The 19,531-nt window shown below is 43.7% G+C and overlaps 1 protein-coding gene across 6 annotated transcripts in view; it reads left to right on the plus strand.

Annotated features, from left to right (window-relative positions):
• Positions 1 to 19,531, plus strand: part of GATAD2B (GATA zinc finger domain containing 2B) — an 85,579-nt gene that overhangs the window by 29,519 nt on the left and 36,529 nt on the right. For 2 of the 6 annotated variants that reach the window (XM_043502259.1, XM_043502255.1), the window contains exon 2: positions 2,657 to 2,756. The exons of 2 other annotated variants lie outside the window; for them this stretch is intronic. In XM_043502259.1, coding sequence (XP_043358194.1) covers positions 2,755 to 2,756 — 2 coding nt within the window. In that variant the 5' untranslated portion in view covers positions 2,657 to 2,754. Of the gene's footprint in view, positions 1 to 1,089; positions 1,359 to 2,656; positions 2,757 to 19,531 lie in introns of those variants that run through there. 2 more of the 6 variants (XM_043502261.1, XM_043502262.1) reach the window with 2 other exon arrangements.

A 19,531-nucleotide genomic window follows, 5' to 3' on the forward strand; every position in this document is an offset into this window, starting at 1 on the left:
GGAGATACTCCTGAGTACTATAAGCACATGCACTGTTTTATCTCTGTAGGTAGTAGTAACTGACTTGCGGTGGGGTGGAGGGAGGGTTTTGGGGTATTCTGGCCTGAACAATAAATTGAGTGCTTAGACTTGGACTAGTAAGGATTGGATACATTTTTTCAAGCCCTGCTGATGTGCACAGGTATTGGAATAAGAGATATATTACATGAACATCAGATGGAATACAAAGTCACTTTTTTTTTTTTTTTTTTTTTTTGCACACGACCACCTTTCCTACAAAAACATGATGCCTTGGTCAGAACCTTTGGGTACATTCTTAGAGTGTTATCAAACCCCAACAAAATATCAGTCATAGTCCTAGTGTGTAGTGAAATGCATGGTGAGCATGTCGGGGATAAAGCTGCTGTTAGGACAGTGAGGATGCTGTGAAGAAGTGGTTTAATTTTCGTTGATGGTGTGGCATGCATGGAAGGTAGAGTAATGTGGGGTATGGTGATCTACCTGGTTTTGGCTAGAATGTGTAGAAGAGCTGTAACTGATCACCTTTGTGAAACACCTGTAACAAATTGATTGTAGGAAGAGAGTACACCAGTTATAATCAAGTTACTGGTATTGGATGGGAAAAATTGAGGGGTTGATGCCTTGATGTCTGATGCCATGATTTCAGGAGTGCTACAAAAATCCCCATCTTTCCTGCGTTGGCTATTCCCTGACTCCTAACACCAGGGAGGTAAGCCTGTGTGTTGGCGAGATGCAGAAGAATGAGATTATTGGCATTCTCTTTCTCATGGATACATCTTTATTATTTGCTTCTCCACATTGATGGAATATCCTTAAAATTTGTTTTGGGAACTAAACAGTTAAAATAGCGTTGGAGGAAATGAGCTCTCATGAATGAAGACAAAGTTTGGCAAGATGCCAGAATCTGCTGGCGGGGGGGGGGGGGGGAGAAGGCCGCTAACTGACTTTTATACCACAAACGACTTAAAAAAATTAAGAGATAATTCCATGTCCTGAGGTTACAAACCGGCTGCAACTGGTTTTTTTCCCCTGCCCCCGCTAGGCATCATGGGTAAAAGTAAGCATCCCCCTTTTCTTTTGTTTAATATAACAGTACAGCGCATGATTGGCAGGGAAGTGCCCGTTTTGAGACAGGGCTTCTGCAGGTCCCTAGAGGGGGATGGCACGCGGGGCCGCCCATGTTCTACGGAGAGGGCTTCTCATAAAAAAAAAATCTCTTTCTTTCCCTCCCTCCCCCTTCTCACTCTGTCTTGTCTTCTTTCTGTCTCTCTTCCTCCCTTCTTTTCTCTGTCTCTAATTTTCTTGACAACTAAAGGAGGCAGCAGGATATTGTACCTGTAAGTATTCTTTAGACTGTCCTTTTTAACAGACAAAAGGCTCTTTATGGATTATATCATGGCTGTTTTCTCTCTCCTTTAACATGAGTTGGAAGGTTAAATGTAATGTTATTACATTATATTTAAAGAGAACTGCACTGTTGCTTGTGTTTGCTGTTGGACTGATTCCCTCCCCTACCTCCCAAAAAACCTCACCTCTGTTCAGGTTCCTTGTTCAGAGTTTGGTGTTCTTGTGGAATTACTAAATATGACTCTCCCTGATCTAAAGCTGCAAGGGAAGGCTTATTTTGGGTATATAAAAAATTTTCTTTTGTCTGTAGTGCTGATGGCTTGATGTAATAGCTCACCCCCACCCCCTTCTTTTCATGTCAGCTCCAACCCCTCTCTGTGAATGGAGTCAACCAGCTGACGAGGGTTAGTGCTGGCATGGTGCCAGGGGCTGTGAATCTGTGTGTGCGTGTGTGTAAGTGTATACAGAGCACAAAGGGAAGGCCTGCAGTCTAGGAAATCACAGGCTATTATATAAGGCAGCCTGCGTCATCTCTGCTTGCTCAGGCTGACGGATGGGGAGTAGAGCTGGAGGAGGATTGTTAAGAGGAAAACTCCCCCTTTGCCCCCTCTTTATTTTTAAATGACCAGTTCATTGAGAGTGGATAATGTTTGCAGCCTTGCAGGGCCAGTTTCCCCAAACATTCAATTACAGCCACGTTCCTTGTGAGGAAAAGAGATTTCTTCCCTCTCTCCACCCCCTTTGGCTTTCGGAAAGAGGGAAGCAGTTTATATTTTTGTCGCCTCATATTTTAAATGATTTTGAGTGGGGAAACCTACAGAATGCCCTGCCGTATCTAACGGCTGTAGTTAGTTAAGGTCTCTGTTTTAATACCAAACTGGTTTTAATAACGGCATTTTCAGAAAAAAATGCACCTGAAAAATGAATGTCAGATACTAGACCAAATACTAACATTTTGCTCCTTCTGCTCCTCTTCTTGGTAAAGCCTGACAATTGTAGTAGAAATACTTTTTTTAATGCCATCTGCTACACACAGTTGGGTTTGTACCGTACAAAAGTCAAACACATGGCAGCAAAATTATAGAATGTTCTGAGCTTCCACACATCTGGACAGTTGCAGTTTTGGGTTCTGGCTGGGGTGGTGGTGTGTTAACTGCTATACGGTTTCTACACTCCTTTGCAATGATGGGCATTTGGTTATGTGAGACAGTGAATTGATTTAGAAGTTGTAATTTTTTCTTACTGACCACAATTTTTTTGCATTCATTTTTTTTAATTTGCTTTCTAGATACATTGTACTGCAAAGACCCCGAATTTGTGTTGGAGAGATGAGAATTATGTATGCACATTAATGAATAGAGCTGTCGTAATGTTACTGTTTCCTTTATGTGAGTATTTATATTTGCTGTGATCATTCAGATCTAAAGAACTGGTTTGTAAGGGAAAACAGTGGACTGTTTAGTGAGTTTGCACTGAAATGACTATAAGAATTTATGGTCTGCTGCAATCTAGAGACAGCTCCCTGATTCTGTTGAGAACTAGCATTACGGTTTGTCTTTTTAAATGTTTTTTTTTTAAACTCTTGCACAATCTGAATGAAATTATGAATAAAAACCTAGTTCGAATCCCTAATTTATGAATGGCTCTTCTCGCTTCCAGCATTTGGAATATTTAAGAATATTTGCTTGCAATTTTTCCTTTGTCAAGGAGGATTTAGGATTGTGTTTCTTTTAAAGAAAGATGCATTTTTTTGTTCATGATGAAACCTACGTGATAGGCCTACTTTTCTTCCTTAGCTGCATGAAATTCCCCCATCCACAAATATCCAATCACACCATAGTATCTCTTTGCAAGTTACACACCAGCGTGAATTGAGTGTAATATTCCTTGACAACTTACAAGCTGAAGCATCAGGATTTGAAGAGCAGCGTGTTATTTGTTGGTGTTTTGGTATCTGTGTTCTTGCAGATCTCTCTTCTGACTGCCTAGCCGTTAAGTCATAATTACCTTTTTTGGTTGTTATCCTTTTTATAGCATTGTATGGAAATGCTCATCTTGGGAGCCAGCCATTTTGTGTGTGCTGTGTTGAAATGCATTTTACGACATAGATGTTGGTTTGTATTCAGCATAGATGGAAGTTAAGACATTGTAGCATTGCATATGTCAGGCTCCTTTGAGTCATTAGACAAATGATTTCATCGTACGCTGCTGGTTAGCTGCCCCAGCAGGTTCAGAATGAGAAGCCAAAATCTGTGTAAAATCCTTAGTTTACATATAGGCTTGTTTTTTGTTTAAGGGTGAAACTGGAATCTTTAGCATGTCTGAATTTAAAGTGGCTCTTGGGTAGCATGAGTGGAGAGTCTTAAGGTAAGCAGGACCTTTGCTTTGTTAGAGTGTGTAAAGAATTTTCAATATCAGTAAAGAATAGAAGATTGATTTTATATTTTCTTTTGTCCAAAAGAGGTATTTATATTCACTAAGATATAGCGGGTTTCTGTTTTTTGAAATTATAGATACCAAGATGGTGGAAATTGGCTTTTTGGATTGACTCCTCTGTTTAAAATCAGTTGGATTTGTGGAAGTAAGAAAACGTCAGCATTTTTAATTTGCCTGTAGCTTTAAGGTGCATTGAGGTGGTTAGGTTGAATGCTTAGTTCTAGTTTTCTTTCTGTTCAAATGTGCTAGATAATGTGGGGATGTTATGTGTGTTTCTTTAAATTGGACCAATACATAACTTCAATCACGTGCTGCCAGACCCAGAAGCTGCTAGAGTTAGGTGTTAAATCTTGTATACCTCTGAGTGGGCTCACACTTTTATTTATCCCCAAACCTTGTGGATTATAAACTTGTTTTAGTAAACCATCTTGTTTGTTTTCTTGAAATAACGCAGCTGCAACTATTCTTGATTTCTGTTTGAAGAATCTGTTTTAGTGTGGCTTTTGTTTTGTGTGTGTGTGTGTGTTGCTTCTACTGTCTTCCTCTGGTCCCTGAGGTTTAATCCATTTGTCTGGAGTTCCTACTGGTGACTTGGGGTAAGGTCCTGTATGCTTTAGTAAGAGGTCTAGTTTAAGGTACACCACAGTATAAAAGGTGGGAATCAATGGAAAGACATTGTTAAAGGATTGCAAGTTCCTCTCCCTGTGGGTGGTAGAGAAGGTTACGTACACCTGTGTGAGAATGCTCTACCAGTTTTTTAGTTTGATTTCATTAGTTTGATCCTGTGTTCTAGGGACCTTGGGTCTGGTGCAGTAGTGCGGGTGGAGAAACAGTTTGGGTTGCCTAGAAGAGTTGAGATTTGAGGTGAGTGGGAGAATGATCAGGCCTCTTTTATTGTGGGATGGTTTTTACTCTAAATTCAATCAGCCTGAGTGTGGCCTGCATGAAGGCTGGTTTTAGCTACCTGGAACCCTTGTGACTGGCCATTCTGTTTGTGATGCCCTGTTGATTGGATGGCTTTTCTTCTTCCCTGGTTCTGTTTTTCACATGGTGGTGGGAGTTGTCCCATTGTTTCCTGAGGCCTCCTATGCAGGGACATGGTCAGTTTATCATGTAGGTGTATTTGTTTGCCTTCCACTTGGGAAGAAGAGAACACAAGCTAATCTTCTTGTTTCTCAGCTAGCATTAAAGAGGCTTCTAAATGTCCTTCAGTTATTGTAGATGTAGATGTAGTCTAGTTCTGTTCTTGCTTCTCTTTTTACTACAACTTCCTACTCTGAAAAGTTGTCAGATTTTCATTTTCCATTTTCAAAGGGCTATACAGACTTATTCCCCTTTTGAGTATCACTTTGCTGCTTTTAGCACAGTCCTTTCCCTTACTGTAGTTCATTTAGAATTTTTTCTAACGTATTTGTCCTGAGGGATCTCACTTTACAAATATGGCTACGCAGCAAAATCTCAATGAGTGCCATAGGGTCTGCCATATGTCTGTGTTTAAAGCAGTGTGACTCTGGTATGGAACAACTGACAGGATCTAAGATTACTGGCCTTCAAGACAAGTGACCCGTGTCTCCATATGCCAGGAATCAGTTCACTTGCAGTGAGATGCAATCACCTCCTTAGGTAGGTGGACTGTAGAGTAGCCTGTGTCACAGGATGGTGTCAAATTTTGGTCCAGAACACCAGGACAGCCTCTTCCCCTTCCACCTACCCCCCTACTCCCTGTAAAGGAGTTAGCTTAATTACTTTCTATAGGCAAAGGGGGGAGAGGTGTTAGATGAGTTGCAAATAGTCGGATACATTTTACAAATGTTCTAGATCAGTGGTTCTCAAACTTTTTTGTACTGGTGATCCCTTTCACATAGCAAACCTCTGAGTGCGACCCTCCTTATAAATTAAAAACACTTTTTTATATATTTAATACCATTATAAACGCTGAAGGCAAAGCAAAGTTTGGGGTGGAGGCTGACAGCTCGCAGCCCCCCATGTAATAACCTCACGATCCCCCTCAGGGGTCCCAACCCCCAGTTTGAGAACCCTCTTGTTCTAGATCATGGAAGGTGCAAAGAAAGCTCTTGGGTTGATACAGTATGTGCAGAATGGAGAAGACTGGAGGAAAAGTTTCAACAAGCAGGGAGATGGGAGTAGTGAGGCAAGGTCTTTGGTGTTGAGGGGAACAGCTCCACGGAGAGCCTGTGTAAAGGAGGAGGTCTCTTGGGAACTGTATCTTGAAATGAATAGGGAGCCAGTGAAGCTGTTTGAGTTGGAGGCTGATGTGCTGTCGCTTCCCTGTGTGTTTAAGCTGGTGCCTTGTAACATCTTGCATTTCAATTGCTTTGTCCTCAGGTCCCAGACTTCCCTAATACACAATTTTAGTGAGAGGGGAAAGGAAGGTGCAGATGAAGCAGAGTTGAGGTCTGTAGAGAGATTAAATGTGTTTGGAACCAAGGTTGTAGATAGTTGAAACAAACTCTGCTTCTAAGGTCTCCTCTACTAAATCCCCCTCATAAAAACTTGGTTGGTGTTCCTTGAAAACATTGGAGGGCAGAATTGGTCCTGGTGAGACTTGGATCTGTTTCAAACAGGAGGCATAGACTCCGTGAGCCTTTCACCACCAGCCTTAAGTGACAGGTCTTCGCTTGTCCCCTGCAGTGGGTTTCAGTGGACACAATCAAATACATTTTAATTTGTGTAATATTTTAATGAATTTCTTGAATTGGAGAAGGACTGTAAGGTTCACTTAGTCCTCTGGTATGAGTTGGCAGGGCCAACGTGCCTTTCATTTACCAGTCCAGACTCTTTCTATAGATAGCAATTGGTACTGGAAAGGCAAGGTTTAAAAGGAAGAAAAAGCTAAATGGTCTTGAGCCAGTCAGCAGCTGCTAAGTCAGCAGGGTTCAACTTGGGAAGACCCATAGGGAGCCCAACGCAAAAAGAGCAACCATCCAGCTTGTGTGCAGCATCCTCCACAGATGCACAGTGGGATGGATGCCCCAGGTATGGTTGGTCTTGGCACAGTGAACCATGCCACACCTGAATCTGTTAAGCTGGCTTTAAAGGTGGCATGGGACCCCAAAGTCCGGTAGCCATTTGTCCAGCCTGGTGATGTGGGAGTTCATGGTAATGGCAGCAGCTCTCTCTCATTCTGTCGGCAGTGAACTGTTGATACCAGCTGGATGGTGAGCATGCAGCACTGTCCACGTAGGATTTCTCTTGCCATTGTTCAGGGATATCTGAGATGCATCCCACCAACACCTGTGCAAGTGTGGCATTTGCTTTACCTTGGCAATCAGTTTACTGGCTGCATTCTGACCCTAGATGATTGGTGGAGGAATATTGGCTAGGACTGGAAACTGCACAAGTTTTGTTGGTTTCATTGTGCCTGTGATTCTTATGGTATGATCAAGCTTAGTGTCTACTAGTATAACGTGAGAAGAGTTTAATCAAATTTAGGGCACAATATTCTCCAAATGAGTAGCAGAGAATGAGCCCTAAACTATGCAGTGTTAGTGCATTGGCTTCCCAGGTGGACCCTACCACCTTGTTCAGGAAACACTTTCTGCTCTTGATGATTCAGGGTATTTTAGTGTGATTGAAAGCTCACATACAAATACTATCTAGGGTGACCCATAAATACACTGGCTTTTTAACATCCTTTTGAATCCAGGCTGATGGACTGTAGTTCTTGTTGTGCGAGTGGAGGAGAGCCACACCAATGAAACTACATCCCATGTGTTGCTTCCAGGGACTGAATGTCCCACGTTGTCTCCCGAAGTCAGTAGTCACAGCAGAACATCTGCTGCTTAGGGAACTGAGATTTTTAAATGGAAGGATGGGGAAGAAAAAAGAAAAGGAAGTTTTGCATGTGAAACTCCCACCCCCTTGTGCTCAGTAATAGGACAAGTATGCAACAGTGCACGGACACTGTGGACCAACTGCCAAGGCAGTGGCAGAAGGGCATGCTGGATGAGTCATACCTCTTTGACTTTATGAAAGATGAGCAGCTCCATGAGGAACGGAGCTGGGGCCAATTTTGATGTGTTCCTTTCTTCTTCATTGGTATTGTCGTGTTTTCTTCTCTGGAGGGAAAGAGCCCAGGGAGCTGCCCCTGCTATTCAGGTGCTGCCAGCTGTGTCTCCCTGGCAGCTCACTTCATAATAGCTTCTGGTGCAGCTGAAGCAAAGATGACTAAGGAACGTGGACATGCTTGTTCTCAGGTGAGAGCGGGGGCAGTATTGAGAGGTCTTGTGTTGCTGAAGACTAACTTGGCCAGGGAAATTTTCCTTTAAGAAATGCCAGACTGGATCAGTTGAACAGTCCATCTAGCTGAATATGCTGTCTCCAGCAGTGGACAGTACCGGCTGCTGCAGGTTTTCTTGCACCTTCCCTGAAGAAGGCCATTCTGGAGTAGTCTGCCCACAAAGTTCTTTCAACCCGTTAGTTAGAGATTGACTTAAGCTGTGAAGCAGGAAGGTTTGCATCCTTCCAAAATGTTTTTTTTTTTTTTTTTTAATTCCTTTCAGTTAGAACTCTGGATGATATTCTTATAGTACAAATGCCCTATCCTGTTTTGAATCCTGACAATGATTTCTTGGGGCAAGGAGTTCCAGTGTCTATGTGAGAAAATATTCCCCCTTAACAGCTTTGAATTTGCCACCTTTTAGTTTAATTGAATGTCCACTTGTTCTTCCATCTCATCTCAGGGTGAATAGGAGATTCTGATTTATGTTCAGACCATTATTTTTGTGCCCTTACCACATCTCCTCAGTAAAACAAACCTCCCGCCTCTGCAATCTCCATCAGAGATTTTTTTCATGCCTCTAATCATTTTCACTGTGATAAAGAGGTAGAATCTTTGAGCCAAAGAAGATAGAGGCATCTGTTTAGTTAGAAATATATTTCTCACTCTTTTATACCCAAAGACTCATGCTAGAGGCTCCATCCTTGTGGAGGAAGGGACTAACAAAGCTATACCCCCCATTCATCAGTTTAGTAGAGCATTTCCAAAGTTATTTGTCAGGGCGTTATCGCAAGTCATGGATCCGGGCCCTGTTATGCTAGGTGGTGTACAAAAATGGAACAAAAAGGTGGTTCCTGCCCCGGGGAGCTTACAGTCTTTGTATGGTTGGAGATGAAGGTAACAGTGAGACAGTACTGGTCAGCAGGATGGGCAGTGGCCATGGCACACTAGCTGCCTAACCATTACCAATTCAGTTGTAGGCATTGTGGCAAAGGAGAGTTTGAGGGCAATGAGGTAACCTTGTGACAGTTTATGCTTGAGGGGCAGTATGGGAGAAAGCAAACAAAAGTGCTTGTTTAAAGTTTAAGAACTGGGCAATAAGGTCTGGCATTGTTGGCAGAGTGGAGGCAGGAGTCAGCATCTCAGTAGCATACAAGATGATAGGTTCTATGGCAATTTGCTGTGAAGGACCTTGAAAGTTAAGAGAAGTTGTTTGGTGCAGTGGAGTAGGGAGAACCATTGGAGTGACACAGAGTGGGTGACAGTTGTCAAAGTGAGGAGACAAGAAAATATTTCCAGCAGTATTTTGAATGGGGGCAAGAGTGGATTTGTCAAGGTGAGAGAAGAGGGTGCTGAAGTAGTCAAGATGTGACTGAGATCTGGGATGAGAGCTCTCGCAGGATTGAGAGGAAAGGCTGGATCTTTGAGATGTTGTGCAGGAAGAATCGTGTACATATGTTAAAGAATAACTTACTAATATGTGACTTACCCTCTTAACGTTTTACACTTGGAAATTGTCACAGAACTCATGTGACTTTCCCCAAGGCACGCAGTGAGTTGCTGGCAGACCTGTGACTAGAGCCCAGGTTCCCAGTCCCTTGCTTTAACTAGAAAGCCAGATTATCTGCAGTATCTAGACACATAGCAGACACTTGTTAGCAAACTTACTTTGCCATCCCATGTTCCTAGGCTTTCCAAGCTGTTAGGCTATCCAGTATCTGATTCAGCATCAAGGGAATCTCACCCACGTATATTTAGCAGAGGCATCCTGTCACGATGGCATTGCTGTTCTCAGTGATAGCCCTCATCTGTCATATCAAGAAGGTCCTGCAAGGTAGGAATAGCCTTCGATTTATCTGACACAGGTTGTTAGTTTAATCCATGGTTGGTATACAGCTAGAGTTCTTGTTGAATGTGGGGTAATGATAGCGTCCTTCAAAAGGTGATTCCTGGGACATGGTGTAGAACGAAACCCTGCGGAAGGTGATAGCTTTCCACATGTAAGAACCAGACAAACTTTCTGGCTCAGTTGGGATTGAAGGGCAGTCCTGAAGTCAACGGACTTCCTTTTATATGGAGGAGTGTGGTGGTCAAAGCATCACAGAGGAAAGACTCTTCTGGGTTTAATGGCAAGTGTGGGAGAGTGTAGTTTTAATGATATTAAGAAGATGATGGGATATAAGTATATAAAATGATAAATTGTAAGCAGAAGGTAATGACAACTTTTTTCTTGTCTCCTAAGTTATCAAAATGCACAAACAAGGGGACATTCAATGAGATTAGAAAAGATGGCAAATTAAAAATGGATAAAAGAAACTACAAAATCCATAATTAGACTATGGAAATCATTGCCACAGGAAGGCGTTAAGGCCAGAACTTGAACAGCCTCAAAAAGGAATTGGACATTTATATGGATATCAAGAATACCCAGAGTTCATTTAAAAAAAATTGAGATGAATCCTTTGCTTTAAAATCCTGAGGTGTTTTTCTAACTAATAGAAGAGTAATAGATTGTCCCATATCTGCCTACTGTAGAGCTATTCTGCCTTCCTCTGAAGTGTCTGGTGCTAGCCAGAGTTGGAGATAGGATACTGGACTACGTGAGTCTCAAATCTGATCCACTCTCTGCAATTTCTTTGTTCTTAATAGCAGGGGACTGGCAGTGGGGACTCCTTGGTTCTCTTCTGTTACCGATTTGTGACCCAAGAAGCTTAAATCTCTGGCCTCAATTACATAGATGGATTATTGAGGACTAGACAAAGTTTAGGTCACTTAACCATGTTACGCCTCAGCTTTCCCATCTGTATGTGAGGAATAAGGCTTGCCTACCTCTGTAAAATGCTTTAAGATTGCTAGATCAAAAGTGCAAAAAAAGCATTAAATATTTTTGAGTAGAACCAGATCAAGTATTGAAGGATAATGCAGCTGAACTATCTCTGATAGAGGATTCTACTTCTTCACTGGGGAGATGCTTTTCTTAGTCATCTGGACCTTTTTTCAAAAACATAATTTTTAGAAGCTTTCCCCGTGGCATAGTCAGTATGGGAAGATATCAGCAAAATCATTCCTTTTGCCCTGCTTCAGGTAGGGATGGGGCAACAGAATTTTCTAGTCCTTGATCCATCTGTGTAATTGGGGCCAGAGATCTGGCTGGTAAAAGGAAGACTTAAACTTTTGGGATATAGAATCATAGAATATCAGGGTTGGAAGGGACCTCAGGAGATCATCTAGTCCAACCCCCTGCTCAAAGCAGGCACAATCCCCAATTTTTGCCCCAGATCCCTAAATGGCCCCCTCAAGGATTGAACTCACAACCCTGGGTTTCACAGGCCAATGCTCAAACCACTGAGCTACTGCTGCCTGCTTGCTGTCATTCCTACTGTAGCTGCTGTTTGTGTGTAGACTGGAGGCCTTTGAAGAAATAGAAATGTGTAAAGTTTAGGTCTGGAAACATCTGTTTGCTTCTGTGGCACTTGGATGTTGTAGCCTTATCACCAGGTTCCAAACTATCTTCCCTATTATTTCTGCAGGGGAGGCAGTGCTACCCACGTTCCATCCATCTGGGTCAGCTCTGAGGGTACAGAACTTAGAATTACTATAGCTACATTCCACTGAATGCATCCGATGAAGTGAGCTGTAGCTCAGGAAAGCTTATGCTCAAATTTGTTAGTCTCTAAGGTGCCACAAGTACTCCTTTTCTTATAGCTACAACTGTGTTTCTGCACCTGGATACCCCAGCCTGGGGCATTCTTCCTTGTTGTTGAGTGATGGTTAAAGTTTTATCATCTCCTTACTAGGAGAATCTGTTTAATCAAAGGCCTCGTTGTTTTTCTCATAGGAGCTCTCTTTGTATTTGTGAGTTATGTGGTGTTATGCATGTAGGATGGCACATCCTGACCAAGGGGCAACAATGTTAACAAACTTGCTTTGGTATTGCTGAGTGTCAGTCCAAGGGTTGTAACCCATCAGCCTGGACTGGTGGAAGTTCTGCTTTTTGGGTGAAGGTTGTAGCTGCTCCAGCACAGAAGGATGTTTTGCGACACTTACAAGTGGGGGCCATGGAGCGAAGGAGCCATTGGAGGAATGTAAAAGCTGTCATCAAAAACTGTCTCAATACACAGCTGTGTAGCTTGGCCCCACTGTTTTAGCTTTACTGAATAGCTTCAGTTATAACTGAGTTTTTGTTGATCTACTGCTGAATGTTTCTGAGGCTTCTCAGTTCAACTTCAGAACAGCACTTATCCCTTTCCCACATATGGACTGTGTAATGGGTGGTGCGTGTGTGCATGTCTCATAGAATCAGTCCCAAGTCACATTAGCAGCTCTGGTCCACTATCCATCCTTTGATTGTCTGTCTAAAATAACAACGCATATGTAGCTTTTCAAATAATCTTTCTTGTTTCTTTGCTTAATCTGTGCAGCGCAAGGATGCGATGGAAATGAGAAGTTGGGTCATATTGTTTCTTCAGGTTTCAGAGTAGCAGCCGTGTTAGTCTGTATTCGCAAAGAGAAAAGCAGTACTTGTGGCACCTTAGACTAACAAATTTATTAGAGCATAAGCTTTCGTGAGCTACAGCTCACTTCATCGGATGCATTCCGATGCATCCGATGAAGTGAGCTGTAGCTCACGAAAGCTTATGCTCTAATAAATTTGTTAGTCTGTAAGGTGCCACAAGTACTGCTTTTCTTATTGTTTCTTCAGTGTCTGGGAATGGAAAACCTGCATTTCTAGTACCAGAGAAGTGAAACAGCCCAAAGCTAAAGAGACGTGTGAAGGAGCAAATTAGAGAGCTCTGTCTTGTCAGTGACTGCCCTGAACTTCAGCTAAATGATGTGAGCCTAGTAACATGTTGGCTCCCTGGCTGTTTCTGCACCAAGCTACAATACACACACTTTACTCCAAGCTTTGTTTTTAGTACTGCTCATCCTTCCCTTTCTTCATCTGTAAATCTTGTGGCTGTGGTTGCATGTTTTTCTTGAACTGAAATACAGAACAATGCAACACTTTATCTAGCATTTCTTATATACACTGTACCCCAGTGTGCATTAGAGTGAACTAATTTAGAGATAAATTGTATCCAAGGCAGGGAGAGAAATTAAGGGTCTGCCTACACAGGGGTAAACCTGTGGCTGCCTGGGTCAATGGGGCTCACGGGGTTTGCGCTCCATGGCTGAAAAATTGCTGTGTAGATATTCAGACTCGGGCTGGAGCCCAATCTCTGGGACCCTGCAATGGGGGAGGGTCTCAGATCAGGCTCCAGTCTGAGTTTGAATGTCTACACAGCAATTTTTAGTCCCTCAACCCAAGTCCCATGAATCTGAGTCAGCTGACCTGAGCCTGCTGTGGCCATGCTCCAGGACTTTTATCCCAAGAGGCCCAATCAAGGAAGTGAGAATGGGTGCAAGTGGGAATTGAAGAGCTGGGGAGTCATCAAGGCAGAGATGCTGCAAAACCATTCAGGATGGCAGGAGATGCACAGAAGAAGGTTCTTGTACTCATTGCTGAGAAATTGGGGAGGGGCTCAGTGGGGAGGCTGATTCTAGGTAAAGGGTGTGGGATGCGGGCAGGGGAGTAGAAAAGGAGGGGTGTTGGAATAAGTCCGTGATGGTCCTGGCAACACAGTATTTGTTTGGCACACGAGGCAGTCTGGGGAGCTGGGGCATGCTGCTGTATTGGAGAAGGGAGCTTCAGTAACTGGGGGCAGTGGGAATCTCTGGTCTCTGCACCTTGGTTGGGTCTATGAATTTGTTCCTTTGTCAGAAGTTACTGATGGTAGGTGGAGAACAAGGGTGGTGAGGGTCTTTCTGTCCCCAGCTTTGCCTTACAGGGATCTGAGCAAAAAGAAACAGTTTGTACTGTAGCCTTTGGAGAAAAAGAAACCTGGTGTGGCAGCAGCATGCCCAGGTCCAGGTCATATACTGTCCAGCTGAGAAGCTGCCTTGCATCTCCAGAGTGGGGTTCAGCACCCCCAAAAGAGAGATGACTGATAAGCAGTAGAAGAGGAAATGGGTAGTTGGGAAGAGAGAGGAATAGGCTCCAACTGATGAGGGAAGTTTTCCCCTGTATATCAAAGTATTTACTGTCTCTAGAACTGCATGGGGGTGTATTGAGGGTATCCCCTCCACTTCTCTTCTGTACTCCTTCTCCCTAGGGGTCTGTTAACTCCTAAGTGTTGGTTCTAAACTCTGACACCAGCATTTTTGTGATTGTCAGTAAAGCTTGCTCACCTACAGAGTTACAGTTGGAGATAATTACAGTCTCTATCAAGTCTGAAACAAAACATGTTTTATAGCTCTTTTGTTTTCCCTTAGGGGACTTCGCCACCATTTGAGGATTTTGTTTCTTTCTCTTTTTTTTTTCTTTTTTTTTTTTTCACCATGAGTTTCTTTAGGAAAGTGAAATGGAGAATCCGCTTTCTTGGATGTGTAGAATTGCTGGGAGTAATTTACAGGGGAATTGCTGTATTAGGTAGCAGGAGAAAATTCTGAATCATCTGGTTTGTATCATCTTCTGATGAAGATGTGTTGTAAAGCCCATCATGTCTTGACTTTCAGGTGTGACCCTGAAATGAAGTATATTGTTTAATGCACTTGAATGATAAGATTCAGAGCGTTTGTATATGTATCTATCCATCTTAAAGTAATCCCATTGTTGGCCAACTTTTTCACTGCCAAACACTCAAATGACTTCCTCTGATAAGTCTATATCGATGTAAAGTTAGGAGTAAAAATATTTATGCTTTTGTTTGGCATTTCATTCCAGCTTACTAATATAAAGGTATACCTGAATCAGTGCATGCTCTGTTCGCTCTCAAAGCTGAGTCAAATTAGAAGCGCTTCTATTTTTTTAGAAGCGGCAAAGAGTCCTGTGGCACCTTATAGACTAATAGATATATTGGAGCATAAGCTTTCGTGGGTGAATACCCACTTAGTCGATGCATGGTTTTTTATTTTTTAGCTACTTTTTACTTTTCTTGGGTTAGTCTGACACAAAACTGGGAAGCATTTTGCAAGTTCATGACTATCTGACCTTCAGATTTACTTGACTATTAGTTTCTTCTTCTAAGTTAGATGAAAAAATACTTAGCTACTCCTATGGTGCCTTCTTTCCTGCAGTTAAGGAAGAGGGGAGGGTATTTTGGAAATTCATATAAATCCTAATAAAGCTGCAGGTTCTCCCCCCATCAGCCCTCTTCTCTTCCTTTCCCATGCTTGCTTTTGCAACCAAATTAACAACACTGAAGGGCTCCAGTCAGTAAAATGTCTGAAGCCTGTTTTAATTTTTATTGAATCTGGCTCAAAGTGCATGTTGATTTATCAAGCCAGTAACGTGTGCTGTCGAGAGGATTAAAATGTTACGATATCTGATTATGGCGATTGTGGGTTTGGTTTCTTGTTCTAACAAAGAGGGAATTTGTGAAGAATCAGCAGCATTTTAGGTCTCTTGGTCCTTGGATGGGTTGTGGCAGGGAGAGTCAGGATGTTATCCGTAGTAGGCTAACTTAAGCTTTTCTCCTTCAGCAAGTGGACTACTTTATACAAACAATATTATTATAGTCAACACCCAGCTCATTATTAGCCAGAGTGGTTTTGGAATTGAAGCATTTTTAGTTTTCGTGGCCCAAAGCAAAATGTCCTACTTCTGGTGGTATTTCATTTTCAGGGTGCCAGGGCAGCTGAATTTCTGCCTCCAACTTGTCAAAAACTAAATCCTTATTTCTTCATCAAGGGCCTTTGTGCATTCCCATTAATGGGATTCAGCACCTCTAGTGCTGAGCTGTGGGACTGTATAGAAAAGCCCTGTCCACTAGGGGGTGTGGTAGCGATCTCCTGGGCTCCATGTGTATTGCTCTGGAAGAGATCAAGACCAAGAGTCTCACCCTGGTCTTCAGACTCTCCAAGTCTGCCTCTGCTGCTTAGGAAAGAGATGTACATCTTTTTGATTTCAGAGACAGCCCCCCACAGTTCAGCATCACCAGAGCACCTAGCCTCAGAGGCGATACAACCTCTTCTAAAATGGCTCCTATAAAAAGATGTGTCCAGGGATCCTGGTCCTGTATTGCATTCAAGGGATCCTGGACACAAGGTGGGTGAGGTAGTAGCTTTTCTAGGACCAACTCCTGCTGCTGAGAGAGACAAGCTTTGAGCTATGTGGAGCTCTTCTTCAGCTCTGGGAAAGGTGCTCAGTGTCCATAGCTAATATTTAACATAAGGAAACACATTCTAAGAGACCATTCAAGGTAAAGTGGTCCATTAACACTTCTGCATTAATCCCTAAACTAGTCTGTGAAATTCTTATTTTCTTCAGGTCAGGACAAGCACTAATTGACCTGTTTGAGTCCGGACAGGATGCCAAGTGCCATCAGTACTTCATAAGGGCTCACAGGGACAGAAAATTACTATCAGGCACATTCCTGCAGGACTGGAGCAGTCATCTGCTTTACACCTTCTCTCCCATTCCCTTGATCCACAGAGTCATAAGGAAAATCAACCAAGCGCAGCCAGTATGGCCCAAGTAACTCTGGTACACAGACTTCCAGCTGTCCAGAGAGCTACAGGTTTGTCTTCCACTCCTTCCAGGCTTCCTTTCCCAGCAACAAGGAAGTATTCACTCCAACGCAGGCACACATCATCTGGCTGTAGGAAGAATAATCTGATGATCACTGTGGAGGCTGATTTTGCTTACAAAGGGTCCAGTTGGTACTATTACAATCCAGGAAAACTCTGCCCTCCAGTTTGCAATGGATGTGGTTTGTGTTAGAAGCAGATTAAAGGGTTAACCCTGTTATGGGCCAGTATCCCTTGGGTTTTAGAATATCTACTGTACTTGAAATCACAGAGTTAGCAGTGACTTCCTTCAGGGTTCATGTAGCAATTATCTCTGCTCATCACATCATGGTCAGAGAAAAACCTATATTCTCTCACTCCTCAGTTTCATTTTTTCTTGAGAATGTTGAATGCCTGTCTCCTGTGAGAGGGGGCTCCCCTACCTGAACTTGAATCTAGTCACTGTGCTGCTGTCTACCCTACAAGCTCCCCCCCCCCCCCCCAGCTTAGGCATCTTCGAATAAGCAGTATTCTAATGGTGGTTAGCTCTTCTAGGAGGGTTCGTGAGCTTGCTGCCTGGAGGTAGGGAGATAAAGTTGTCAAAAGAGCTCACCCTAGTTTTATGCCTGAGGTTCCCTGATTTTTCACCTGTCACGGTGCAGCTCCCTCCCTGTTTTCTTCCCCAGACCTCAAGCTCATCCAGGGGAGTTGCATTTGTAATCATTGGAGGTTAAAAGAGCCTTGTGTTAGGAGAGACTAAACCCTTTTGAAGATCAAACAGTTTGCAGTTTATGGGGGAGATGTAAGGGGAACCAATTAAAAGCAGACTTTCTTTTCCCTGTAACAAGATGTGTTGAAAACGCTGCTACTTACCCAGGAAGCCAGTGCTCAGGGGAGGGGGGCTAAGGCACATTCTGCTAAGCCCATGGCAACTTCTATGGCCTGTTTAAGACAGACTCCCCTGGTAAAGATTTACAAAGCGGCAACATGGAGTCCAGTTCATGCTCTCATTAAGCACCAGTCATTGGACTTGCCATCCTGTTCTGATTCTGTTTTTGTTAGAGTGATACTACAGTGTGGTGTGGGTTTTTTTGTTTTTGGTTTTTTTGCCTATAACTCTTCCCCTGCTATCCTTGGATGTGGCACTGCTTGCTAATCTTCCATTAGTAGGTATTCACACAGGCCTTTGAAGAGAGGTTGGTTACTAGCATGGGCGGTGGCTGGAGCCCCCCTTTGGGGAGGCTAGCCCCAGCCCCATCCCTTCTTCTCTTGTAGTTTCGCGCGCCCCCCAGAGACCCAGGTGCCTGCCCTCGGCCGCAGGAGCCCCAGGCTGCCTGGAGACCAGAGTACCCCCCCCTCAGCCGCAGCCCCAAGCTCCCTGCAGCCAGAGCCCCATGACCCTCTGCTCCCCGCACAGCTGGAGCCACAAGCTGCACGCCCCTCCCCCCCCGCCCAGAGGAATCCCAGGCTGGAGAGAGGCCTATGTGCGTGGCCCCCCTTCCCCCCCCTTCAGCTGGAGGTGCCACAAGGTTCCCCCCCCCCCCCCCCGGAGGAGCCCCAGGCCAGCCATACCATGCCTCCCCTTCCCAGACTTTAAGCTGCCCAGGATGAAAGTGTCTCTCTCTTGCAAAGAAGCTTTTGATATGCCCCATGTAGGTTCCAGGGCAGCTGAGGAGGTGTATTTGCTACTCAGCTTCCTGGAGTCCCCAGTGATCTCTGTGGAGTTCAGGGAGATTACTGATGAAACCAGGAAGCTGAATAGCACATACTGCTGCTTCAGCCACCCTGGAAACTGCTTGGAGCATAATAAAGCAAAAAGTTCTCTCCTCCCCCAAAACCCTGCAATTGGGAGTTCGGCGACTATGGCCTTCCCTGGCCTATTATACCCACCACCCATGGTTACTAGTGACTGTTGTATATATGTCACCCACCATTGCCTCTGCCTTGGAGTTTTGTGTTTTGGCACTTTGCAGACGTGGGAGAAGGAACTGAAGGTGCTGTTTATTATGTGTATTATTGTAGCACCTCGGAGCTCTATTCGGAGCCCATGACCCTACTGTGCCAAGCATTGTACAAACAGAAGAAAGACAGTCCTTGCCCCAAAGAGCTTAGTCTAAACGTGACAAGTGACAACGGATGGATGCTGACTGACAAGGGAGTATAAGGAAACGCGTATGGTCAGCATGGTAGGCTGTGGTCTCGGCACACTAGCAGCCTAATGGTTGTCAATGTTTTTGTAGGCCTCGTAGCAAAGGAGTTGAGGAGCATAATGAGCTAACTTGGCAAAAATTTACAGGGAGCTTGTCCCAGGCACAAGGAGAAGAATGGGAGAAAACATGCAGATGCTCGTCCTGGGCCAACTGGAGTCAACCTTTGTAACTTAGACGAGGCAGTCGATAGGGATAGGTCATGAAGGGCCTTGAAAGTGAAAGTAATTAGTTTTTGATATGATAGAAGATAGAGCCAGCGAAGAGAGGGTAACATAGGCCAAGTGATGGGCTTTGAAAATGATCTTTGTAACTGTGTTCTGCAAGGACATCAGTGGGCAAGATTGCATTTGTCAAGGCCAGAAAGAACGTTGCAGTAATTGAGATGTGAAATGAGTGTTTCAGCTGTGTGGATGGGGGAGGCTCTATCTTAGAAATGGTATGCAGAAAGAATCTGCAAGACTTAGATGCAACCTGGATGTGAGGACCTAGACAGAAGTCGGAGTCAAAGATGACACTCAAGTTACAGGCCTGAGTAATAGGAAGGCTGGTAAGGTGGTGTCCACTGTGATCAAAAAATGTGGTAATGGGGCAAGCTTTGGGAGGAGAGATTAAAGAGCTCTGTTTTAGCCATGTTGAGGTTGAGCTGATGGCCAGACACCCATGAGGAGATGTCAAAGAGACAGGCTGAGATTTCTGTTTGGACAGACAGGTCTGGAGTAGAGAGGTAGAA

The sequence above is a fragment of the Dermochelys coriacea genome, chromosome 24 (genome assembly GCF_009764565.3).
Source record: "Dermochelys coriacea isolate rDerCor1 chromosome 24, rDerCor1.pri.v4, whole genome shotgun sequence".
Classification (NCBI taxonomy): domain Eukaryota; kingdom Metazoa; phylum Chordata; order Testudines; family Dermochelyidae; genus Dermochelys; species Dermochelys coriacea.